General features: G+C 37.2%; 1 protein-coding gene across 3 annotated transcripts in view; it reads right to left on the reverse strand.

Annotated features, from left to right (window-relative positions):
• Positions 1 to 26444, reverse strand: part of LOC135767367 (interleukin-6 receptor subunit beta) — a 34449-nt gene extending 8005 nt beyond the window's left edge. Inside the window, exons 1-9 of one of the 3 annotated variants that reach the window (XM_065277042.2) lie at positions 26133 to 26444; positions 25746 to 25850; positions 17564 to 17684; positions 12079 to 12257; positions 9974 to 10122; positions 9681 to 9840; positions 5493 to 5575; positions 1585 to 1807; positions 613 to 801 (exon numbers count right to left, since the gene is read on the reverse strand). In XM_065277042.2, coding sequence (XP_065133114.1) covers positions 613 to 801; positions 1585 to 1807; positions 5493 to 5575; positions 9681 to 9840; positions 9974 to 10122; positions 12079 to 12257; positions 17564 to 17684; positions 25746 to 25812 — 1171 coding nt within the window. In that variant the 5' untranslated portion in view covers positions 25813 to 25850; positions 26133 to 26444. Of the gene's footprint in view, positions 1 to 612; positions 802 to 1584; positions 1808 to 5492; positions 5576 to 9680; positions 9841 to 9973; positions 10123 to 12078; positions 12258 to 17563; positions 17685 to 25745; positions 25851 to 26128 lie in introns of those variants that run through there. The other 2 variants (XM_065277043.1, XM_065277044.2) reach the window with 2 other exon arrangements.
• Between the last annotated feature and the right edge of the window lie 1098 nt (positions 26445 to 27542).

Raw genomic sequence — 27542 nt, forward strand, 5'->3', positions numbered from 1 at the left:
AGAAGTCAAAGTGGACAAATGAGACGGATTAAAACACCAGGTCTAAACATGAATGCGAAAGGATAAGGTATACGCTCAGAGACAGGCTCAACTTATTCAATAAAATATGGGAACCCCTCATATCATACCTAAAAACTACAATGCCAGTACAGCAGTCCGCATCCTAGCACACGATATGACAATGTTCATGATTTTTTATATATTGTTTTGTTCTTGTTTGTTTTTTTTTATGTTAACCACATCTTATATTATTATTGTTGTTATATTTTTTTTTAGTTATAAAAAGGCTCTCAGAATGTACAAGTGAATTGTATGTCAAATCCTATGCTTTAATAAAAAAGACGTTTGATTAAACGTGAATGCGTATCTCTCGTCCACTTGACAAATAATCATCTTAAACAGCCTTTAAATGGTACATATTTGGATTTTTTTAAAGGGGTAACATCCCAGTGACCGCTTCTGTCCCATTATTCTGATGTAAATATTTATAATTACATGAAACTATTACAATTATTATTACACTTGACAAATGTGTTAAAAATGCTGTGAAAAAAATCAACAATCCCATGGTGCGTCTATTTTAAAAGAAAAAGGAGAGCAAAACTATCAGACCTGTGAGAATAAAACTTCTCGATGTTTCATTCAAGTGTTGCCAGTGCAGACCGGTCGTTTCATTGGGAAGTATATAAATCCACTGCACCACAAAGCCGGTCTCTGATTGGTTCGGTGCGGTTGTCCATTCCAGCTTTAGTCGGGTATCATCCAATGAGATGATGCTGATACTTGTAGGAGCTGGAAGTTCTAATATGGGAAACAAAAGATATGTTTGAGATGAATGACCCAATAGTTCATTCAAAGTTTATTTAAAGTGTTGGTGCAGAAGCTCCCAAATACTGACGTGATCAGCATTTCATCAATTATTTGGTAGCATTCTTTTTCAAACTATAGTTGTTTTGTGTTGGATATTACATTTAGACAGAACATACATCGGCTTTTATGCACATATACATTCTAAACATGCTGGATATTCGACCCAGCATTGGGTCAAAAAGGGGCAAACCCAGCCGTTCAGTTTGCAGCACTTCGACCTGGGCGATAAGAAAACACACTTTATTTTGTGCCACCATATTTACCTGTGTAACTACTCTTTAAATAGGGAAAACATGGAAGTGTTTGGTGGCTTCTAAATTCATCCCTGTTTGGATCCTAAGGAATGAATGGGGCTAGGCTAAATGCTAACACATTCACGAAGCGCTGTACAAAGATTAAGTGCATGCATAGAAAAAATATGGGTATGTATTAAGTCGTCTAAGTTGAGGTAAAAACATAGTAAAATTTTAAAAGACTGTGGTGTTTTCCTTTAATATGCATTCAATGTATACTTCTCCATTCAGTCCAGTATTTGTGTTTCCTTGAGATTCAAACCCATGATATTTGCGTCACTACGGTAATCCGCTGCCAATTAAGCAACAGGAAGCCCAGGTTTACACTGACACTGGCATTGTGCTGTACAGAGGCTGGACGCATTCATTTTTAGCCTGTGAAAAACACACAAACTAGTTTCAGTTTTCTAAACAAACTTACTTTCATCCATCTGTCCTGGTATAAAGATATAGGATGGGGGTGAAGTCCCAGCTGAGTTAGCAGCTGTCAGGCTGCAGTTACAGGCATCCAGAGACACAGTGAGGTCACAGGAGGTTATGGAGGCATCCAGGGTACCGCAGGTCCACTGCGATGAATCCACATCACTGCGACATGATGCTGTGTAACTGAGCACGACACCATTCGCTTCAGGCCAGGAGAGAGGCTGAATGAGAAAATTTAATCCAAAATATCAGAACATCAGTTATTCATTAAAGATTACAATATTTTTTACTTGTGACTGAATGGACAAACTCAAACTGGACAAATCTTTCATGAAGGAAGATATTTTGAGAAATGTTTGTAACCAAACCGTTCATGGACCCCATTTACTTACAGGAAAAATGTATACCATGGGGTCCACAAATGGATATCAAAATATCTTTCTTTGTGTTCATCAGAACAAAGAAATTTATACAGGTTTGAAGGTAAGTACTGAATTTTCATTTTTGGGTGAACTATCCCTTTAAGATCTCTTTTAAAAAGAGAAGATATGCGAATTTACTATTTTCCATAGGAGGAATACAGTATCTACATGTTACATTGACATTTATTCATCTAATGTATCTGTATTTCAAAGAAGAATTAAGCAAATATCTTTACAGGCTTCCATTTACATTCAATGTTTGTCTAGGACAGTGTTTCCCAATCCTGGTCCTCGAGCAGCCCCTACCAGAATGTTTTAGATGTACCCTTATGTAACAGACCTGATTTAACTTATCAGCTTGTTAGGGAGACGTGTTTACCATTTTGGAAGGAGGCTGATTAGTTTAAACAAGTGTTTTAAATAAGGAGACATCTAAAACTTTCTGTCCTCGAGGATACTAAGATATTTAATTTACGAGACATTTTATTAATAAGTTTTCTTTTCTATGAGATAACTTCATTCATATGTAAATGATAACTATTATTAAACTTCAATTGCAACAGAAGATCATAAATAAATATAATTGGATTGCAAAACTTTGTCTGAATCATAACGAAATGTGTCCCCCTGATAACTTCATGTTGTTCTTTGTAGCTTTTCAAATACTCCCAGTACACAAGAGTATGAAAAATAAACACCCACAGCTTAACTGATTCATTAAACACAGGTTATTATTTTAAAACTATTTTATTGCAAGCAATGGATAACTGGAAACTAAACTGCCTTAAATTAAAATATGAGTAATCATTAATTCTCATTATGAAATTGTAAAGTTTCGTTCTGGGTGTGTTATAGTGAACACCTCCTTAACATTGAGGGGGCACAACGGTGTGAGAAACACTCTCTCCTCATCCTATCAGCTCAGTGCACCCTAAATCTCACCCATAAACTGTGTATGAACTGCCACATGCACAAAGGATCTAAGTGGTCATGTTTGATATGATTTGAATGTGAGTGGTACAAGAATTCATTGATAAAGTGTAACAAAAAATAAAGCAAACTCCACTCAATGATGGAACACACCTCCTACCTTAGACCATGTAAACAATCACCCATGAGGTGAAGCCCCTGGTTCAGGGGGATTTTGTATTTAAGTCAGAGGCGTCATGCCCATTGAAACTGAGGGGGCATGGGCCCCCTCGGTTTTTTGAGCCAAATGGATTTTGCATGCGACCTCTAAATCAAAGAAGTATCCATTAATCTGTTACTTTCTTTTAATCTGTTTAAAATTGCCAAATTATCAATTTTGTGCTGCATCTGTGTCACTTTTCAGAGATTTTTGTGTTTTGATAGTGTTTTGATCATGTTACATTATTTTATTCTGGCGGCAGGCACTGCAGTCAGCGCAGCCACAGACTTCATCAGCGTCAGAGCGCGCTCACAAGCTTTGCTGTTGCTGCTGCATTTTGCTATCTGAGGAATTAAAACGTGTAAGAAATGCTCAAAACATTTCCAAACCCCAGTACGGTAATGTGCAGTTAACCTCCTCTGTGTAGAAAATGTATGGTTTAAAATGTGACCGTCTCGACGTTATATTAGTAGAGATTTCTAGATTCATCTTCAGCCAAAGTTCGCCAGAGTTCACGGGGGTGCGGAATCACACATGCTCATGAGGTAAAATTCAATGCAAAAATCCGTCCCTCTAATAATTTTATCTAAACATATTTTTTTAAATCATTATTGAACATTAAAATCAATCACGTGGGTATAGCTTATGTCATTTTCGTTGTTTATATACTTTATGGATTTAAAATTACATTAATTTCATGGGACAATGCAGTTATTGTGCAAAATGCATAAATGACACAATTAAACAAGTCATTAAACAAAACGTAAATAAACAAAACATGCCGTTTCAGATGTAAATATGATGCCAATATGTCATTAATCCGATTTAAGAGTATTTGATATAAAAGTTAGTCAACACATTTATTTTGGAGGTTTTTGCATTAATAGGGATAGTTCGGCCAAAAATGATATTAAACCCATGATTTACTTACCCCCAAGCTGTTTGAGTTGCATATGTCCATCATTTTTCAAACAAACACATTTTCAGATATTTTAGAAAATGTTTTAGATCTTTCAGTTGATTAAATGTGAAGTTACAGGGTCCACCTCCTTCAAGTCCAAAAAAGTGCGTCCATCCTTCACAAAATAAATCCAAACGGCTCCAGGATGATAAACAAAGGTCTTCTGAGGGTAATCCGCGCTGTGTTGTTGTAGAAATATCCATATTTAAAACTTTATTAACGAAAATAACTACCTTCCCGTAGCGCGGCCATCTTAGACTCCTCTGTATTCAGGAGAGAGTATTAGCGTAGTGTACGCACTTTTCTTAGTGAAATTCGGAGGGCGGGGGCACAGAGCAGCAGCAGAGTAGCCTCCGTAACCTCCCTGAGCTTTGATCTTGAATGCTGACAACACACAAATAATTCTAGTTTCTTGTGTCTTTTTTTGAAAACACGCAATAAACATTTACAGTGTTGGAGGAAAATTTAAGTGAACCCTTAGATTTAATTGCTTATTCAACCTCCTTTGGCAGAAATTACTTCAAGCAAGCGCTGTCAGTAGTTCTGAATCAGACTTGCACATGGCCACTTTAAACAAACCTGAAAGCGACGGTCAAACATAATTTTACATTGACACGCAATACCCGTCACTTTTTTACATCGCTACAGGTGCATAACTTTTACGTACAGTATATACTATATTGCGTATATTGGTTGGTGGAAGGATTTTCAGTGGAATGCAATAAGAAAAGGAAATGAGAAAACTCTTTATACTTCAATCTTCGTCCTGATATAGAAACATGACACAGCAGCATTAAACATAATGATGACTGCATTTTCATTTCTAGATTTCTAGATCTATTCCTTTAATAAGACAACATTGTAATACAAATTTTTGTTTTTAATATCTTTCTAAGTAGTAATCATTAGATTAAAATTTACTTCAGTGAATCAGTGCTTTACTGTCGATGTAGTCACAGCTGAACGGGCTTCTCCTAACCGTGAACTTTATTCACAATATAACTCATACTTGACTGTTTAAACAACAGCTTGTAAAAAAGTGTGTGAAATACTGTGCAGCTTATTTGCTAAATGAAAAGACTTCTTACACTTAATACTTGAGTGGGTACAGAAACAGGATGTGGGCTACAATGTTTTTGAGATTTAAGCTGACATAAGGAAATATAAGATGGTTTGATTAGATAAGAAAGATGTTTTTATCACACAAATGAGCATAGGTGGGTACTAATAAATCATTAATACCCTTAGTATAGGTCTCTTGCTTTTTTATATTTATGTTTGATTGTGATACTGAATCTTGTGCTTTAGTTGCCATAATGAGAGAGATTTGCGGACTTGCATCCTATAAATCCAATCCAAGTATATTTAATTTATGGCATAAATTAATAGCAAACCTTCCAAAGCAGGGTAAGATGTCTCTTTCTTGTTTCTTCTGCTGGTCTTATGTGTCTCCACAGTCGAGGAGCATCAGATGGGGCTAAGAAAAAAATAATCGAAACATTTTAACACACTGTCCAAAGACAGATATCGCTAAAATCACAATTGACCAACAATTAAAGGTGACACCAACTGTATCATAACTTTGTGCTAACTTAAATTAAACCTTTTTCGCACTCATTTCAAATACTGTACACGCGCAAAGCCTCATGCAACTTTGTGAAGAGCCCTTCACTTATCAGTTAAAGATTGGTTGTTTTAACTGGAAGGCGGGACTTATTGAGTGTTGCATTGTCTCCTATTCATAGTAACCAAATGCTTAATCTTGCTATATCAAATATCTTTGGTAATACTGAATTGTATTGTAACTTTTATGGAGTGTATAAAAAGTATAGGCCGGGTAATTTATTTAGGGTCTCATTTTCATTCAATCATTACATTGTATTCCTTATTGGCCTTCGGACACAATCCCAGATAGCAATTTTGTTCCGGCCCAGCTCCGGCCCACACAACCAGTTTTCCTTGGCCCACATACAACAAAGAATGACGGCCCTTCAGTGGCCCAGTTCTGGATTACAGACAATAGCCCATAACTGGACCAGAACAGGCCCTGATGGCAGCCCTCACTTAGCCCCTAGGAAGCCCTCATGCAGCACAACCCCCAGAGAGTCATGACTGGGTAGGAGTGACAGGACGCAAACGCAAAGTTCAAATAAATAACATTTAATAATCAAAACACGAGGGCTGACACAGGAAAACAGGAACATCCAACACAGGGAACAGACAGGGTTGCAATGACAATAATCCGGCACAGGCTGACAGAACAAAGGCATATAAATACAAAGACAATTAAACATATGACAGGTGTGGTGTGTTGGTATAATGAGTCAATGAGAGTCCAGGTGAAACGGATAAGTGCAACACACAAAACATGTCACGGACTAGCCGTGACATAACCCCTCCCTCTACGAGTGGCTACCAGACACTCACTTAAACACAAAACAAAAACAAAGTCTGGTAGCGAGAGTCCAAGGGAGGGGTGGAGGGCTTGGGGACCCTGGCGAAGCCGGCAGCCGCCGGGATGAGACCAACAGGACGGTTGGCCGGACTGCGCCAGGAGAACCGGAGCGATCGCTCCGAGAACCGAGGCAGACGAATTACCCCCCTCCTGGGAATCGTCGACGATCAGATGCCCCCGGAGATCATCTCCCATCCCCTCGTGGAAACGGAGACCCTCGCTCGGTAGCCACCCTGGGGAAAAGATCGGGCGTGGTCCGTTCCGGATCCCCCTGCGAGCAGGATGGTGGTCCTCCGAGGAACCGTCGGCGACCACTCAACCGTTGGGGGACCGCCTGGGCCGATCCTCCTCCCGCATGCTCGCAGGAGCGAGCGATCGCTCACGGTGGTCCCCAAGAGACATCGGGGCTGATGGGGAATGAACCCCGATGTCACTACTCCCCCTCGACAAAACTCCTGGGGGAGCCGCCCTCCGTGAACTTGCTGCGTCCGATATGGCCGGATTATTCTGTCATGACTGGGTAGGAGTGACAGGACGCAAACGCAAAGTTCAAATAAATAACATTTAATAATCAAAACACGAGGGCTGACATGGTGAATACAGGAAAACAGGAACATCCAACACAGGGAACAGACAGGGTTGCAATGACAATAATCCGGCACAGGCTGACAGAACAAAGGCATATAAATACAAAGACAATTAAACATATGACAGGTGTGGTGTGTTGGTGTAATGAGTCAATGAGAGTCCAGGTGAAACGGATAAGTGCAACACACAAAACATGTCACGGACTAGCCGTGACACACAGAGTTAAATGATCACTGCTGAATGTAAATATTGTCCCAATCTTACAGAGTGTTAAAAAGTAACACTGAAGCAGAATTAAAACCTCTGTTATCCTCTCTCTCACCGTCTCTGTCTGAAACCTAAAATTGCATTTTACATCTTTTCTCGTAGAGTCATTTTCTTAACTTAGTTTTAGATTTTGTTCCATTTGAAGTCACCATTGTTGTGATTAGTTTTTGTTTTAGTTGGACTCTTGACCCTTGACTTTTTGAGTGCTAGCTTGTCCTTGGTTGTGTTACCTTTGTGTTTATACTGTAAAACACATTTGTTTTGGTACTGTAATAGTGCAATTCTGTGGTGGTTGGTACATAATGGTGAAGATCATCATCTAATTAATTTACTAATCACACGTTTCTTATCTGTCAATCAGGTATATGAGATCCAGCACTGTTATAGCAGTTTGTCATTAATGCATTTTCGAAACAAAAATTAACTGCTTTATATTTGGGAAGTAGAAACATCAAGAATCAGGGTATGAATCTCAACCATGGTGACAAAGAAAATATTAAAAAGTTCATTATTTATCCATGCTGCAGTGCATGATGGGGGTTCTGGATGAGATTTGTAATTTGTTGATACCTAGCATGCATTGCAACATGAAGTTTTTCATTTTATTGTCACCATTATTGTGATTCATACTCTGATTCTTGATGTTTGTGTGTCTACATTACACACCGGTTAATTTTAAGTGTCTGTGTTTCATAATTCTTCAGAATAACAAACTGCTATGAGAGAGCTGGATCTCATACTGTAGTATCACATTATTGTCAGTGAAAGATGCTTCTGATTAGTGATGTTAGGTTCTTGAACGAATCGTTCTTTTGAGCCGGTTCTCAGGAAGTAACCGGTCGAGCCGGTTCGCAAATCAAACTTGAATCGAACTTTAGTTTTGGGCATAGGTTCCGGGTTGATGACGCAGGACGCACAGCCGAAATAGCACGTCGGACTCGTAAAGACCCGGACGAAGTTTGTCGATGATTGCCGAGGCGAGGATTGCAGACGATTCTGACGGATGAGCTGCTGACACTGCGTGTGAATCACCGAGGATTTGAACGAGCCTGATACGCGAAGTTTTTTGTTTTATTAGTTTCTTGATATGTTTCTTTTATTAGAAAGCTTTAGTTTTGATACGATTTATTTTGCATGCAAATCATTGTATTTGTTTAAGGAAGACCAATGAGTTTAACACACAAGTTTATTTATTATTACACAAATCCGCAATTGTGCATCAGGCTTGTCAAAACTGGTCAGTTATATCTGGCATTTACTATTTATTTATTATTTATGATCCGCGATTTAAACTGTGACCACAAACATTACTAACTTGTGAATGCAAGGCAATAAATCAGCTATGCCTTCACAAAAACAACTTTTTATTTAAATGTTTTAATGTGTTGACACAAACGACTTTATTTGAATGTTTCATTGATACAATAAATGCGTAGTAATGTAATTTCTTGATGACGTCAGGAACCGTTTTTGGAACCGGTTCAATGAACCGAACTGTCCGAAAAGAGCCGGTACGCGAAAATGAATCGGACTTTGCATCACTACTTCTGATAAGTGCTTCTAGTTGATGATGTTTAGACTTTACTAACAGTGCTAACCACCATCAAAAAATGCTCTATTGTTCTTTACCTGCTGTAAACAACATGTCTTAAAAACACAAAGTTAAAGCAGTCAAAAAACTAAATTAGGTAAGAGTCAAGAGTCAAGTTCAACTAAAACAAACACTGATCACAATAAGGGTGACTTTAAATGAAACAAAATCTAAACCTTAAGTAAGAAAATGACTCTACAAGTAAGATGCAATTTTAGGTTTCAGACAGAGATGGTGAGAGAGAGGATAACAGAGCTTTTAATTCTGCTTCAGTGTTACTTTTTAACACACTGTAAGATTGGGACAATATTTACATTCAGCAGTGTTCATTTAACTCTGGGGGTTGTGCTGCATGAGGGCTTCCTGGGGGCTAAGTGAGGGCTGCCTATGCAAGGGCTATCATAGGCTTGTTTGTAGGGCCTGTTCTGGCCCAGTTATGGGCTATTGTCTGTAATCCAGAACTGGGCCACTGTAGGGCCGTCATTCTTCGTTGTATCTGGGATGAGGAAAACTGGTTGTGTGGGCAGGACAAAATTGCTATCTGGGTTGATATCTATTTATCAGCCACAAAAAACCCATACTGGTCAATCACTAAATGAAACATTCTCAATGCAATATATAGCATTACGAGCTTAAAGCACCCTGTGGTCTAATTTGATCTACGGAGGTATCATTTCTCACCTTTTTCCAAAGTCTTGTTGTCTTTGGACGTCCATGAGCTCCAGTGAGTGGGCGCTCGACTGTCCTGAGCTCTCAGCTTCACTGTGTATCTGGACCCCGGGTATAAATGACATAGCTCTATTCTGTCCTTGGCATATGCTTGAAAAGTTTGTGATCGAGTCTACGACATTATGGAAGAGAGATCTTTGTATAAGACATGAGTACATTATTTGTTTAATCAGATCCGTTGCATGTATATTGCATTGCAGTTGTAGTTTTGCTCATGAGGTAGTTGTTAGGAGACGTGTGCTAACCTGCTCATGTGTTGTATACTCCACTTGGAGCCATCTTAAGGATTTCTCATATTCAGGGAGAGTGTAACGCATTTTCCAGCCCATCTGCAAACAGTCGGGTCGCCCTGCCACTGGGTCGAGATACGTTATTGCTGGAGGATGAAGCTTGACTGTAGTATTCATAGTGAATATAACAAAATGAAAAGAGAGACAAATACAAAGAAGATAAGTAAACATTTTTAATTTCATTTTCACAATTATTAGTATGGCACTTTTCACAATGCATACAGTTTCAAAGCAGCTTTACATTAAGTATATTTTTATTTCACATAAATCCTTGATAATGTGAAAAAATAAGCTCACAACACTTATCTTAAAAAGTTATACAGTAGTGGCACTGCCCAGGATGAGCGTTAAGATATATACAGTACAGTATAGCATATACTGGATAGCGATGTGTAAACATGAAACAAGAGTTATAAGACAACTTAAAAACCTTGTGTAATATTATGTCTACACTGAAAGAAGTGAAAAGTTGGATTAACTTAAAAAAATTATTTAATTGGTAACATTTAATATTGTTTAACTTAAAATTTCACTTTAGATGAAAAATTTTAGTTGAAAAAATGTATTACCAATTAAAGTAATTTTTTAAGTTGACCCAACTTATAACTTTTTACAGTGTATTACAGCAAACATTTCAGTCATGGCCATCAGTGTACCAAATAACTTTGCATAAAACATGCAATCATATAAATTGTGTGCAAAATAATTCCTCTGTTAACACATTACCAGAGGTTAACAGTGGCTTCATTACTGAAAAGACAATTCAAGTCTTATAGCGTCAATATTATATGGAGAAATTATTGCTTTGAATTTGTGCATATTACGCCATCAACTTCCACTATAAGTGCACTGAAAACTTGATTGAACTTGTTTGAATGAAGAATAAAAAGAGGATTTACTTATGCCAGAGAATATTAAACACATGTATCAACACGTAGGGTAAATATTACAAAGTATGATGAAAATGCATGCCGATAAACAAGTCTCTTGTGAGCACTGTGTCAAGGATGAAATAAAATAAAGATAGAAATGAAAGTGTGTATTATTTATAATTTCATCATTAAACAGCACCTATTTTATGGCTAAAAAACAACGTTATTTTGTGTATTTGGTATAATACAATGTGTTTGCGTGGTTTATGGTTAAAAAAATCTAATTTTTTCAACATATCTTACATTTTTGTAGCTCCAGATTTCACTGAAATACACAGATTTGAAAAGCTCTGTGTCCCTGATTGGCCAGCTAATCTGTAAATTGTGATTGGTCTGAAATGTGACGCTCTTTACCATGTTTAAAAGATGCGCTCACAATGCAATGCTAACAGGAGTTAACTTACAGGCTGTGAGTCTGAAGTGGGAGGAATTATGATAATGTCGGTCTTATCTACATCACCAATCCCAGGAAGTAAACTGTTGCCTACAATCCATGTGTTTGTTGTAGTCCAAGAAAAGAGATTTACTTTGGAGACAATAACTCAATAAACGTATACTGTAAGATATTGGCGAAAAAGGCCGGATCGAATATTGTAGAAATACAAACCGATACCAACACAAACCTTGATATGGCAACTTGGAGTAAAGCGCGACTTGCTGAGCAAAATGAATTTGCACAAAGTTGCACTTTAAATGTCCAAAGTTACTAACTGTGCTGACTACCTGAAAATGTTGATACTAGTCTGTTTGAAACATTTAAATAAAAATGAAGCAGCAGTATTGCACAATGTTTCATTGAGTCTTGAATTTGCACAGTAAAACGTTTGAGTTCTGTAGCTCTGTTAAATCTTTTGTAGAGCTAACAAATGTGTTATTTGCAGCTTAATTGGTTAAAATGGCGCTAGAGATGGTATTGGATCGGTATCGACATATACTCAAGGTAGTGGTATCTTTATCAGACATGAAAAAGTGGTATCGCCCCAGCCCGTGTACCTTTTGCATATTGTTAACCTGTACTAATACACACTTACACACCAAAGGAAATGTAAAAACCCGAATTGGACAATAGGTGCTCTTTATAAAATATCAAATATTATACTGTGTTTATGTGTTATAAAGTGTAAACACCTTGATTGATGCCATTGAAACAGAAGTGTGGTGACCGTATGGATCCATCGCTTGTGTTCGCCAGCACATCCGCACAGAAACAGTGGAAATGAGAGTTAATCGGCTGTATGGAGCAATGAGATCCTCTGGTGTCACACAGGCCCTCTGAGAAGAAGCTTTCTTTACTATCACAATCGGCTCTGTGCAGAATTACACAAGAATATGTACAAAAACGCAAAGACACTAAATGCTCAAATTACAACCAAGGTCTTGCAGTCTTATAAGATATGATGACATTTCTCCACAAGTTCCACAACAAGACTGACCAACAAGTGTCTGGCAGAACCAATGTATAACTGTAATTGTATTTCTGCATTTTAAAGGGGACATGTCACAAGACTTTTTTAAGATGTCAAATAAATCTATGGTGTCCCCAGAGTACATATGTGAAGTATACCATATAATTTATTATAACATGTAAAACCAGCCACTTTGTTGGTTTGTGTGTGTCCTTTAAAATGCAAATAAGTTGATCACTGCACTAAATGACAATGCTGTGGTTGGATAGTGCAGATTAACATCAAAAGAGGAGCCAAATTTCAATGACCTATTTTTTTCACATGTTTGCAGAGAACGGTTTTACAAAACTTAGTTACTGGGTTGTTATTTTTTACATTTTCTAGGTTGATAGAAGCGCTGGGGACTAGACCCTGAAGCCGCCGCCAGGCGCCATCATTTGCGCCATTTAGAAGTTCAGCAACCGCCAGCCAATAATTTCCTAAGAAAAATTGAGCCGCCAGCTGATAAAGTTTGGATGAGCCAGCTAGAATTATTTGCATCAAATAATAATTCTATCACATAGAGACATACACACACGAAATACATAAACAATACACGAGATCTATTTTCCGACTGGTTTCATAACAGCACAGTCTTGTGCACGCTCATTGCTACGATACACAGAGGCCGTTTCTCAATCCAAAAGTTGCAGCCTGCGGAGGTTGCATTTGCAGGCTGCATACGTCATCAAGCCTGGTTTATTTAAGTTAACTGAGAATTACATTCGCAAGTCACACGCATATTACAACAATTTACGATTAACTAAGAATAAACTTTATAATTGTTAATATTTTGAAATAAGACAGTCTTGATGACGTATGCAGCGTAAAAATGCGACCTCCGGAGGCTGCAGTCTTCGGATTGGGAAACGGCCAGAGACTCACAGTGATTTGACGACCAATTAAAATTGCTCGTTTTCCGTACAGAAGAAGCAATGCATATTTTTCTCTCACTGAGGTGAAATGGCGGAAAGAAGCAATCAAGGTTAGTTTGCACATTGCTAATTCATGACCCATGCTTCAGTGTACATTGAAGTGAAATGTGCAAAACTTTGTCCAAAATAATACTGATAACAGTGTGTGTTTATATTACAGTTTTTCTCAGTCTCATTTTCTCATTGCTTGCAAAGATTGAGATCTAACTTAGTTAATCAGTATAACATAGACATCTGTTAGACAATGCTAATGCTACTGCATACATACTAAGTGCTAAGCATAGATATGTATACATAGATGTGTCATTAGAAGCTGTTTCTATGGTCTGTTGCAAGTCGTCAGCCATATTGAAACCATCCAGGAGATTCGTAAACCAGTGTTGCCAATCAGATTACTTTAAAACTGTTGACACGGATTGTTTTTTAAGCAGGTTAAATATGAAAGGATATTAAGGTAATACCATTTTATTCAATAAAGTAAAGTTTTTACATTTGGGAAAGGATGATTGGTATAGATTTTATGTAAGGGCAAATCTGGCAACCCCACCAAAGGGATGCGTGAACACTCGAAAGCAGGCTAACAGCAATAGTATTTCACCCCAAAAAAAACATAAACTTTACAATGTTGAATTCTCATTAGAGATGCATAAGAATGTTAATCATTCATATAATGAGCATTAATATTGAACATTAAACTAATGAAGTTTCTTTTAGGGTTGAACGATACATCGAATTTTCATCGTCATCGCGATATGAACTCACGCGATGAACACATCGCAACAGACAGCCTTGATGCGATGAATGAAGGGAAAACGGTAAGCGCATGTAATAAAAGTTTGACCTATCATGTTTAGTCCTGAAGACATGGTTTGCGCGTTCATGCTATTAGGCCAATCAGGGAAACCCCCAAGTCAGCTACGCTCAGATTGATTTGTGAAGTGTCAGTTGCGACACTGTGCCTGTTAGCAAAAACGATGGCGGAGGAAGGAGAGAAGAGTGAGGAAAATGTCTTGACAGACGAAGACCTTGTGGTGAAAAGGAACAGCACTTTAGCTGGAATTATTTTGGATTTAGGAGAGATGACGCCGCAAACACAAGTACTGTGGAAGCGGTGATTCACATATTGCGTCTATTGCGCATTCAAGTTCATTATTTCAAATGTATGTGCGCTCTGGAAGCGCCGCGGTCGCGACTCGCACGCGGTGCGACACGCTCGTTTTTTCCAGGTATTTCAAAAACATTTTAACTTTTCAGAATGACACAAGCGCAGCGTGCAGGTCATGTGACAATAACCTACGTGTCTAGCGTTTTCCACGCGTTTTTAGGCGCGACATGTGAATGGCCCCTAAAACCTGAAAAATATAAAATATTTATCGCAACTCACATCGTCATCGCAACATTAAACAATGTCATCGCACATCGCAACTTTTCCTCACATCGTGCAGCCCTAGTTTCTTTAAATTTTCTGTACACAGAGCTCATTGCAAATTCCTCTCCTCGTATAATTGACAGGATACATCCGCCATGACTATCATCTGTTTTTAAACTATTGGCCGATAGTGTGAAAAATTACTTTTATTAACCAATACCGATTAATGGCAGATATATCGTGGCATCTCTACTTCTCATACTATGACATGGTAACACTTTACAATAAGGATCATTAGTAACATTAGTTAACATGAACTAATAATGAACTGCACTTATACAGCATTTATTAATCTTTGTTAATGTTAATTTCAACAATTACTAATACTTTTTAAAAATCTTGTTAATATTTGTTAATCCGCCGTGAACTAATATGAACAAACAATTAAAAGCTTTATTTCTATTAATTAACATCAACAAAGATTAATAAATACTGTAACGAAAGTGTTGCTCATGGTTTGTTCATGTTAGTTAATACCTTAACTAATGTTAACTAATGAACTTTATTTTAAAATGTTACCTATGAAATTATAACGTAACTTGGAATAAAGAAAGTCATACGGGTTTCATCGTAAGCAGGGGTGTAGATATGATTTAAATCAGTGGTTCTCAAACTTTTTCAGCGTGCGGCCCCCCTTGTGTACGGTGCATTCCTTTGCGGCCCCCCAAAAGAAAATTTATGACAAAAACTGTTCTAAAATTTAAAGAGGCCCTTCCACATAAAACCGTTTTTACTTGTATTTTTTGATATGTGTTAGGTCCATATGTGTTTGTGTTGTGTCGTGAATGTAAAAAAATTAACTTCCACCTCCTCTGTCAGCTCTAGCCACTGAAAAGAAATAAGCGGAGAAATCAGGTCAGTTTGAAAAGCTTATCAGTGTGACGTGGAACTGATCGAGGTCATTACTATTCATGAGCTCTTCAACTTGAGACCACACCCACATATTACATGTAGTAGTTAGTTTTCATAACAAGTTACAGCAAGGATGGCTAAACGTCAACCGTACCGTATTCGGGCCATTGTTTTTGTTGAGAGACATCATTCCTATTAAACGAGGGAATCATAACAGTTGCTACATGTTTGGATGTTCAGAAGAACGCTGGATTTGAAGAGAGACTGCGATTAAAAAGCAATGCTCCTCCATCAATATTGGATCCGGACAGAATGGTGCAACTCATGTGAGTAAAACACTTTAGTACTATATGTGTCACTGTGGCGGCCGGTGTTTTCTCTTCCGAGGGACGCGAATTCATGCTGCACACGCTTTGAAAGGGTTTATGATAAAAGACACGCGTGTTTGTGGGAGTAAAACACTTTAGTACTATGTGTCACTATCAGTTGCGGCAGGGATTTCTCTTCAGAGGGACGCGATTCACGCGAATTCATGATGCACACGCATCAAATGTGATAAAAGACACATGTGTGTGTGTGTGTGTGTGTTTGTGCGTTCGTAACACGCGCATCGAAGGGTTTATGTAAAAGGCGTGTGCGCGTGTGTGTGTGTTTGTGCGTGCGTGCGCTGCTACACGCGCATCGACAGGGTTTACGATAAAAAACACGTGTTTGTGTGTGTGTTTTTGTGCGTGGGTTTACGATAAAAGACACGCGTGTGTGTGTCAAAAGGGTTTATGATAAAATATGCGTGTGTAAGAAAGACACTGTGTCTTAAGACACTCACTTAACATTAAACTGATTACACATGAGATTAAATTGAAAGTTAGTTTGAACGAAAAACTGTTTTCCAATCATAGCAGTGGGCGTTTACTTCCAAGTCGTCAATGCAGCCCACCCATTAAAACGGATCATTTCTCTTACCAGCTTCAAAATCAGGTTACAAAATGGCCTATTACTTATTGCTTTTGATGTTTTTGGATGTAAAAACCATGCAAACGTCATGAGTAGACCTCAGACAACAGTATAAAACAATAAAAACGACCTTTAACATTTTAATTAAACAAAACATATTAAGTTATACAAAGTAGTGCTGCTGGTTAGTAGCCTTATTTTTTTAGGTTTAATTACACAGAATTCATGATAAATGAATGTATTTTATAAAATGTCATAAGACTGGGGCCCCCCTGGCACCATCTCGCGGCCCCCCTGGGGGCCCCGGACCCCAGTTTGAGAACCACTGATTTAAATATTATATTATAATGTTATTTGCTATTTTTAATTTTGGGTGATATTGGGGTAGTTACTTCCCACCAGTTTCCCCAGAAACTACGCCCCTGAATGTGCCGACCCACTTTTCATTTGTGGTTGGACTGTTCCTTTAAGTGTTGGCATGCATACTTTTAAGCATCTTTGATCTGTTTTCAGATAAGTTCATAACCACACTAAAAGGTGGTTAACCACTTTCAAATCAAGACGGCGAGCGTGTGTATCAGTTTCTGAAGACTGCAAAGGCAATAAAAAAGATAAGTGAAAATCATAAACACGAACTTCAAAACAACACTGAATTTAGTTGTGAAATGACTTCCTTTTGACTCGAATCTACATTTCATGTTCATCATTTATTAGGTCTGTTGCTCACTGAGGGCAAAATGAAAAGTTGGTTTCTATTTAAACTATACTCAAGAGAGGCGTTATATGTATTTATGACACAAAATGTCACCAAAGTTAATTGAAGTACCTCTTAAAACTCATAATCACATCAACATATCTGTGACAGAACTACAAGGTGAATTCCCTTATAAGAAGCACCTGGTACAGTGATGTTATCAGTTAATGATATGATATACTATGGTACTGACTAATTACCATACGTTTACCATATTATGATCATTTTGTAGAAAGTTTCTTACTTGTTAACTTGAAGTCTGTAGCTGCTGTGGTCAACTGCTTGGTTAGTTGTTTCCCAGTAACATGTAATACTGGTGTACTCCAGGATCTCACACTTTATGATCGACAGTGTTGATGGTAATGCTGCGAGAGATACAATTAAATATGTTCAGAAAAGATGGCATTTATAATATATAAAAAGCTTTTCAATGAAACGTAAACTTCCCATGGCCGGTTAGCTACATTTATATTCATGTATTCATTTAGCAGATGCTTTTATCCAAAGTGACTTACAAATGAGAGAGCATTTTAACATTTTGTCAATGAGCTAACAATAAGTGTAATATATAAACCCATTAATACAAGTAGGACTAGAACTGAAATGATGAAGAACATGAAGGACAGAGGTTTTTGTTAATGTATGTAAAACAGAGTTAACCCGCTTTTCCATCATCATTGTGTGTTCACAAAATATTAAGATATTCATTTGGAGAATATGATTCACAATCAATGTCCTTACAGCTAGAGAAATTATATAGCTCCCCTATATACACCAATTTGAATTATAATAATCATATATCAACATATAAAACATTTACAACACACTCAGGCCTTGTGCATATTAAATCCATACAGCACCAACAAACAACCAGCAACACAGATCAGGTTTCATATAAGTTTAAAGGGCAAGAGCTGATCCACTACTTTATAGGAGTTCCCAGACAGACAAATTACAATCATGATACAAGCACATTTACATTTAATACATTCAACTTTATGCTTTCATCCAGAGCAACTTTTTGTCTTGTTTTCTTAAATTAAGATGCTTTTTCTTGAGGAGCAAAACGACCCAAGAAAATAAGTGATTTTGTGCATAAAACAAGCAAAAACATTCTGCCAATGGGGTGGGCAAAAAAACCTTGAAAATTTTTTTTAAACACTAAATTCAATAAAAGTTCAAGAAAGATGTGCTTACCCAATTGGTAGATTTTTTTGCTTGTTTCATGCACAAAATCACTTACATTTGATATTTTTGGTCTAAAAACTAGACTTATTTTCTTGGGTAATTTTGCTCATGAAGAAAAAGCATCTTAATTTAAGAATTTTTTGATATTTTTTGCTGTGTACAGCACATTCAAGCCACACATTTTAAGTATGTGTGCTCTCCTGGATCAACCATCCATGACTTAAGGGGCAGTCACGCTAGACTTTTCATTTTATGGGCATCCATACATACGCATGCAAATGCGTCAGACGCTTGTTCACATTATTTCGTATCACATTCAAATCACGTGAAAATACATGGCCGGTAGAAAACCGGTATGTCACAGTGTTACCTTTCTCTATAGACCATTTCAAAAGATGTAAACAACACTGGTCCAGAAGCACTTCCTGTTTCAGTATTTTAACACTAGATAAACGTTGGGATAAAATACAAACAACAAAACATCTAGAACTGAATTAACTGAAGTTAAACAAACATCTTAAAGATAATGATATATTTGAAATAATAAAAAAAACAGTTACAAACTGTAACAGGAAGTCATCTTGTGAAATGGTCTATACTTAAAAGCATAATGGAAGAAGCCAAAGATCTTGTATTGATAAAGCGCTCCCTGCCCATATTCGCTGTAACGTCTGAAAAATATTTGCATGCTCAAAGTATGGTTCAGCCGCACATTAACACTATTCCCTAACCACACGCGATCATTCTATTTACTTCCATTCATATGCATGCAAATGCATCAGACCGAAAACAGAAACTCATGCAATGATATTTCACAATTTGCTGCATATCAAAGTTACCTTTTTCTCAAACGAAAAGCAAAACGGAAGCTAAATATCTCATATTGACGAACCGCTCCCCGCCCATATTCGATATAATGTCTGAAAAATATTCGCAAACTCAAAGTCTAGTGTGACCGCACCTTTAATCGTCCGTGGTTCTACTCTTGTATGTAGTAGCTCCGCCCACACAGAGATCTCATTCAATTAACCATGAAAGATTTGGTCAAAAACTGTTCTGATTGGCTGTGTTTTGTAGTTGATTGGGTTGCATTACATTTTTTTAAACTTTGTTGAAGAAGCATTATTAAACTCTTGAGCATCACAATCCTGTGGGCCACAATTGTTATTTTGGACATACATGCGCATGACACCACTGTTATTACAGATTTGCGTTTAAGTCCAATGTAAAAATTATATCAAAGCAGCATATATTTTATATTACTTCAACCTAACAAATTAAGTTAAACAACTTCCACTTGTTTTATAAGTTATGTCAACTTATCACAAGTCAAAACTTAAAATAGTAGGTTGAATTGACTTGCATAACCAAGTTGTTTTCGCTTTACTGTATGCTACATTTTTTATAGTGTAGTTTACACGGAGATGACAAGGTGTAATTATCAAAGACTTACACTCTATAACATGCATAAAAACTTATACGGTTTCGGCTGAAAACATTGTTGTGTAAATGGCCCCTAATTGAGCCAGGAACACACAAACGGTTTCTGATTGGCACATGCAACAAATGTGTTTATGTATAAACGTTTTGTTGTTTTGGGTGATGGTTAAGTCAACACAAGCATTTTTAACCCATTTTCTCCTAAAACGCCTGCTAAAAAACGCCTATAAAACCCATGTTATTGTAACACGCTATTGATGCTGCATATCATTAGGGTTTTCAGAAAAAATACTAAGAATTGTCAACGTCTACCAAAAACGTAGCACTTCGAAACATGAAATAAAATCCATTTCAAAGGCGCGCAGCATAAGGCGCAAATGGGTTAAACTGCAAAGTTTGTAGTACCTCTGAGTATATGGAACATTGTTTATCTCTCTTTATATTCATTTTCCACCTAGCTCATACTAAATCAACAAACAAAATGCTTAACTAATGAATCAGGTGATATAAAGTTCATTTTAATGTCAGTGGTCATGTAGCTCAACTGGTAAACAATTTTAGGGGTTTAAAAGGTCATGGGTTCAGGGAACGCCCCTAACTTATGAAACTATAGACCAGGGTTATTCAAATCTTACCCTGGAGGGCCAGAGCACTGCATAGTTTAGCTCCAACCCTAATCAAATTTACCCACCTGTGATTGTCTAGTGATCATGAAGACCTTGATTAGCTTGCTCAGGTGTGTTTGATCAGGGTTGGAGCTAAACTATGCAGTGCTCCGGCCCTCCAGGGTAAGATTTGAATAGCCCTGGATAGACTGTAATGCACTACAAGTCGTTTTGGATAAAAGCCTCTGTCTGCACGTTTTTGCTGTGAAAGATAAAGGTTAGAGCAAATGGAAAAGTTTCCAACTAAGATTTGTCTCAGTTGGCATAAAGCAGGCTAATATAACAGTACCGCATTTTTTAAAAAGGAAACATGAACACATGTTATATTGCGCACTGTAAACACAATCAAAGCTTTAAAAACACACAAAGAACGGGAGCTTTAAGAGATGGTTACACCTGAATGTTCAACCATTTAATGTACTTATTTGCTTTGGATAATATCTGCTTATTGTGCAATTTTTTAAAACATTTTGACTGATTCTAAAGTGATGCCCAACTTTGGAAAACTGACATCTTTGCCATTTACTAAACCTGTATCACTGATTTTGTATGCATGTTGGGTAGGTGTGCTATTCCCTGATACACTGTAGATATGTCTGTCAAATATATACACTCCAAATATGGCTGGGTGCACAATGTTTGAAAGCCAATGTTAATATATGAAATGACCTAAACATACACGCCCCTACCCCAATAGAATCTGGACCTTCTTTTGATAGACCCGCCCCACACATATGCAACCCCGGCAAGGATGTTGGTTAGTAGACACGCCACTTACTGCTGATTGGCTACAAGTGTGCTTTGGTAGTTGGCCCGACTCCCTTTTCCAAAGCGTTTTTCAAACATTGTGCACTCCGCCTTTAAACCATGCTGAGAAACAGCATTCACTTTTTCAGCAATTTCAGCTACAGTAGCTCATCTGTTAGATCGGACCACACACACTCCCCACATGCATCAATTAGCCTTGACGTGCATCAATGACCCTGTCGCCAGTGTTTTTCCTCAAAATTGATGTGGTAGAAGCAGGAAAAATGGGCAAGCGTAAGGATCTAAGCATCTTTGGCAAGGGCGACTGGGTCAGAGAATCTCCAAAACTGCAGCTCTTGTGGGGTGTTCGCGGTATACAGTGGTCAGTACCCAGATAGCATGCAACCATTGAAACAATGTTAAAAATCGTTGATTTGTCAATATTAATATCATTGAATCAATATCACGTTTGCACCCTCCATTAATATTGAAAAAATATTGAAATTTCAACAAATCTCCATTATTGTGATCAGTGTTTGCTTTAGTTGGGCCTTTTACTCGTGTTTTAATGGTAAGTTTTCTTTCGCTGTTGAAGCGGCATTTTAAAATACATCTGCTACTGCAAAGAAAACGAAGATTGGAAGAATTGGAAACAGTGTCAGGTCTGTTATTTTGAGGATTACAAAAACACATTCAAAAAGTTAAACTACTGAATCTATCTCTGACATCATGAATCGGTCTATGAATCTCATCAATGGTGACGATCAACAAAAGAAAGCTTCATGTTGCAATGCATGCTGGGTATCATCGTAGTACTAAACTAATTTATAACTCCCAGCATGCATTGCAGTTTATCGTTTTATCTGAATTTGTTTAATGATTGTCACCATTGTTGAGATTTGTAGGATGAGTAATGATGTCTGAATGTGTCAGCAATTTCTTCTGCTTGTCTTGTCACAAACCAAAACCATTATAATTGTCAAAAATGGATCAACATAATCATGTAAAGCAGCTGAATTTTATATAATCTTGACATTTTCACAAAAATCAGTTTTAATTAACTTTTAAACACACCTTCCTTTTCCAATGCACATGAGTTTCTACACAAATACATACAAACACTAATAAAAGAAAAGAAAGATTTAACTTAGTGCATAACAAGAGTCAAGGACTCAACTAAAGCAAACACTGATCACAATAATGGTGGTTTGTTGGAATTTTAATATTTTTTCAATATTAATGGAGGGTGCAAACCTGATATTGATTCAATGCAGTTAACATTGACAAATCAACTGTTTTTAACATTGTTTCAATGGTTTGCATGCTATCTGGGTACCTATCAAAAGTGATCCATAAGGAAGGAAAAGCGGTGAACCGTGACAGGGTCACGGCCGGCCAAGGCTCAGTGATGCACATGGAGAGTGAAAGCTGGCCCCTGTGGTTCGATCCAACAGACAAACTCCTGAAAACGTGAATGCTGGTTCTGATAGAAAGGTCTAGTGGAGTCCATGCCTGCACAGGTCACAGCTGTTTTGGTGGCAAAAGGGGGACCTACACAATATTAGGTAGGTGGTCATAATGTTATGGCAGATCAGCGTATTTACCGCATTATGGGTAAAAAAATTACCTAGCCATCTTTAGAGTGTACCTAAACCAAGTTTAGTGTTCTGCATTTTGAATCAAACTCCCTATATTTTGATGGTGCAATCAAACCAAATGGTTCATTAAAAACAAACATTATACAAATATCCCATCCGGACATCACTTTTGGTCACTACTGTATATTTCAATTAAATTGTGTACCAATAAATGCAACTTTCCCCCACACTCTTTAAAATAAAGGTTTGTAAACAGTTCTTTGTCAGGCTTTATGGTTTCATAAAGAACCTTTAACAGTCACAGAACCTATCTGTTAAACAGATGATGTTAGGTACAACTGAGACTGTCCCACTGCGTACTGTGGCCAAAAACACTACATTTGCTATGCCTGTCACCCCAGCTAACAGAAGAAAGTTCTAAGAACGTTCCTTGAAAGTTCTGCAACGTTCCCAAAAACGTTCTGTCAACATAAAAAGTGTCCAGTTTTTGGGTTGTATAAACGTGTTACATTCTACCATCAAAAGTTATGACAATGTCATGTTTTAATGTTCACACAATGTTTCAAACAACAACTGTTGTTTATATTGACTTGTTTGCTTGTTATGTAAATTATAGAGAAAAAAGGTTTTATAACAGTTTTAAAATAATAAAATGCAATGTTTCTGAATGTTTAGTAAAAATATTGACGTAGAAACACAATTCACTTATTAGGTTTAGATGTTGATGTTTTGTTTCATTTAAAGTCAACATTATGGTTATTATTGTTTGTTTTAGATGGACTCTTGACCCTTCCCACTGAGCAAAGCGTCTTAAAAAGACGTCATTTCGACGTCCCATGAGGAGCCAGAATGAAAGTTTTTATGACGTCTTTTTATGACCTGTTCTGAACATCCAATATTGATGTCAAGGGGACCTCCACGCAAAATAAAACTATTTAAAATGTGGCCATTTTAGACATTATATTTGTATATATAATCTTTATATATGAATAAATGTTAAAAAAATATTATTTATAGATAATTCCCAAATATACAAGTTCCACCTTAACTATCTGCGTCTTGCTCTCTCTCTCTCTCTCTCTCTCTCTCTCTCTCTCTCTCTCTCTCTCTCTCTCTCTTTCTCTCTCTCTCTCTCTCTGACGTGAACTTCACTCTTCCTCCCACGCTTGCTCTCGCTGGATAATTGTTACATGTACATTCTCTAAAACAATGTCATCACCATTACAAAAAGTTGTTTTAACAAAGCATTGTTTTGAAGTTGGACCATACTCACTAAACAAACCAAATTTACTTTATTTTTTGTCATTTTTACGGCTCGTTTTTGAGAATTTACAAGATTCTGATGTTTTATTGAACATGTTTTGTCACCCTCATGGTGATCAGTGTTTCCTTTAGTTGGGTAGTTTGACTCTTTGTTTTTATGTTGTATTGTGTGCGCTTGATGATGGTGTATATTAAAACACATTATTATTGCACTAAGTGTTTGTTACCAATACTTGTGGCTTTCCATTAATTACATTGATGGTCAGAAGTGGTGGTATAATATAACTGAACTAACAATACAGATAAAACATGATAAGTTTAGTTTAAAAGTAAACTTCTATCAATGTTTTGTTTGGAACTGCAATAAACATACTTCGGTGCATACTGCTGCCTACTGTAACGGAAAATGAAACCTTGTGACTGTACTAAAAAATCTAAAGTCTAGAATTTTTTGACACAGATGCAGACATCAAGTATCAGCCCATGAATCACAACGGTGGTGAGTTTTCTAAGTGTTGCAATGCATTGCACCAGCGTATTATAAAAACTCACGAGTCCAGAGAGTGTCACCACTGTTGTGATTCATAGGGTCAATCTTGATGTCTGCATATGTGACAATAACATCTGGACTTTTAATTTTATACAAGTGCTTCCCAGTGGTGGAATGTACCTAAATAAGTTGGATGTGACACCTCAAATCAACTGAGAAATTGAGACAATACTACATGGTTTACAAAATTAATTTACAGACTTTACATATGTGGTTTTACTGTAGGTAAACTTTCAGTGAAGTTGTAAGATCCATGTCAGTTTTATTTTTAACAAATTTTCTTTGCAACAAATAACATGCTTTTATAAACACTCTTACAAAGACCAAACACTACTATAAAAAGTCAAAGAGTCAAACTACCCAACTAAAGGAATCACTGATCGTCATTAGGGTGACAAAGATTTTCAATAAAACGTCAGCATATACATCTCTGTTAATTAAAGAGAGAGAGAGAGAGAGAGAGAGAGAGAGAGAGAGAGAGAGAGAGAGAGAGAAAGAGAAAGAGAAAGAGAGAGAGACAGCATTTAAGGTGGAACTTTATCTATGAGCAGTGCTATGTTTTTGAACACACATTCATATATAAAGATAACATTATTTTAACAGCTTAACAAAATATTCTACAAAAATGCACGTGATGTTTATGTTTTTTGACTCAGAACTCATAGACCACATTTGTATAAAATGTTTTTGTATTGATTCCCCGAACCCCTTTTGGACGTCTACCTGACGTCCAAGAGGGGTCATAATCAGACGTCCAGATACTGTACCAGATCTGCACGTTGTATAGACGTACAGATAAGAGCCTGGACCAACCGACCTAATATAGACATGATCTGCACGTCGAACGGACGTCTCATGTTTGGTGGGTTGACTTCTTGCTTGCTAGTTTGCCTCACGCGTGAGGTAGAAAACCGGCGTAAGCGTGCACGTTTATTAAAATCATTATTAGAAACACTGAAAACACTCGAACTGTACCTGCGGACAGGATCCTGCTGGCTGCACACATCCACAAAACAAATCCCGCTTCAGAGAGTATCATCATTCAACTTCAGATTTCAACTGTTGTAGTAAAATCACCAGCTGAAAGTACATAGATAGGCTACTGAATATATAAAGTGATCAGAAAATGTTAAAGCAACGACATTCTGACAGCTTCCTGTAAGTCGGAAATCAACATATGGAAAATATCTTTTTACATGCTGATAAATCTTACAAATCTCAAAAATCACTTTCCAGGAAGAAACATCAAATAACTTTAACTTTTGGTTAATAGATGTCAAATGTAGAAATGTCTCTCGAATGGCAGCGCACGCAAACCAAATAAATTAGCCACATGCAAACCAAAAGCAGACACCTACCTACCTGTATCTCTGATGCGTGGATGCAGTCAAGAACTCAAGGAACTTAAGACTTTCCGAAAGCATTTAAATGTCAAAATAAAGTCCGTGCCGATGACATAATCACGACGGGAGGTATGATGATGATCTCATCAGAGGACACGCGCGGAGAAGCTATGCGTAAAACCGCGCCGCCGGAACACAAGACGTCCAAGTGGAGAGATCAGTCTGTTCAGTGTTGAGTCTGTAGTCTATATTTCACATTGTGAACCAGAAGTTTATTTTTTAACACCTGTAACACTTTATATTGAAAACTATAAACACGAAACCAAAACTACAAACCCACTTAAAACGATTTAGCCTACTCCTTATTCTTGGTAAAATGTGATGTCAGATCAGATATCTTCTAAAGCTTGTTAAAATTCATAGTAGGTCATACTGAACTTTTAATTGTTAAGCACTCGTAGTAGAGGTCACACAGTCATGCAAACAGCATGTAAAGCTATTTCCTTTAAAGCTGTTGTGTAGGCTTCTTGATAAAACAAATCAAACTGAACAAATTTATCTGGGTGCTTGGAACTGAGAATTACAATGAAACTCAAACATTTTCAATTCATAATTTCAATCTTTGACATGGCCTATTTGATGTAGAATAAGTTTATGCAGAAAACAGTAAATCACAAAAGAAATGACTTTAGCTGGGTTTTCACAAACCGTGTCACATATAAAATGTGCAAACAAATGTCAGATTTTCACAAAAATTGAGGTTTCAAGTCAAATGTAAAATAATATTGATAATACCTTCAACTCATCAGATGTATCCCCTGCAAGTCATTTTCAAAAGTACATCACATTAATTTCACTTCGGGTTGAGGCCATTAAGGTTTTCGTTCTGCTTAGTTCATTCAGTTCTGCTTAGTGATAATTGCACATCAGGTGAAATCTGCATCAATTACCTCAGGGAACTAGATTAATGAAAAAAAAAACTCAATCAAACTCAATTTTCAGCACCCTTGGGTGGTTATTATTAAACAATAAACTGGTGAAAACGAAACACAGTTGTCAAAATTACTTAAGAAACTGATTAGTACAGAATGCTGGATCACGCATCAGCTTCTCATTCAATAACATGCATATGAGGTAATGTTGTTTGTGGGACTGGAAAACAGTACAATTATTCATCAAACACAACAGAGCTTTTAACATATTAACTTGTACAGCTGGTTCTACAACGGCATGAAATGCCAGAAACACACTGTGTAAGAATGGAATGTCAGTGTACTACAGACTGCATACTATATACTAAATGTATGTTTAAAATAAATAATATGTGGTCAAACTGAAAAGACACTGTCAGTAAAAATGGTCCCTATATGGGGCGGCCATGGTACCCTTTCCAAAAGTTTACGTTTAAGAGTTCATATTAGTACCTCAG

Source organism: Paramisgurnus dabryanus, chromosome 6, assembly GCF_030506205.2.
Source record: "Paramisgurnus dabryanus chromosome 6, PD_genome_1.1, whole genome shotgun sequence".
Classification (NCBI taxonomy): Eukaryota; Metazoa; Chordata; class Actinopteri; order Cypriniformes; family Cobitidae; genus Paramisgurnus; species Paramisgurnus dabryanus.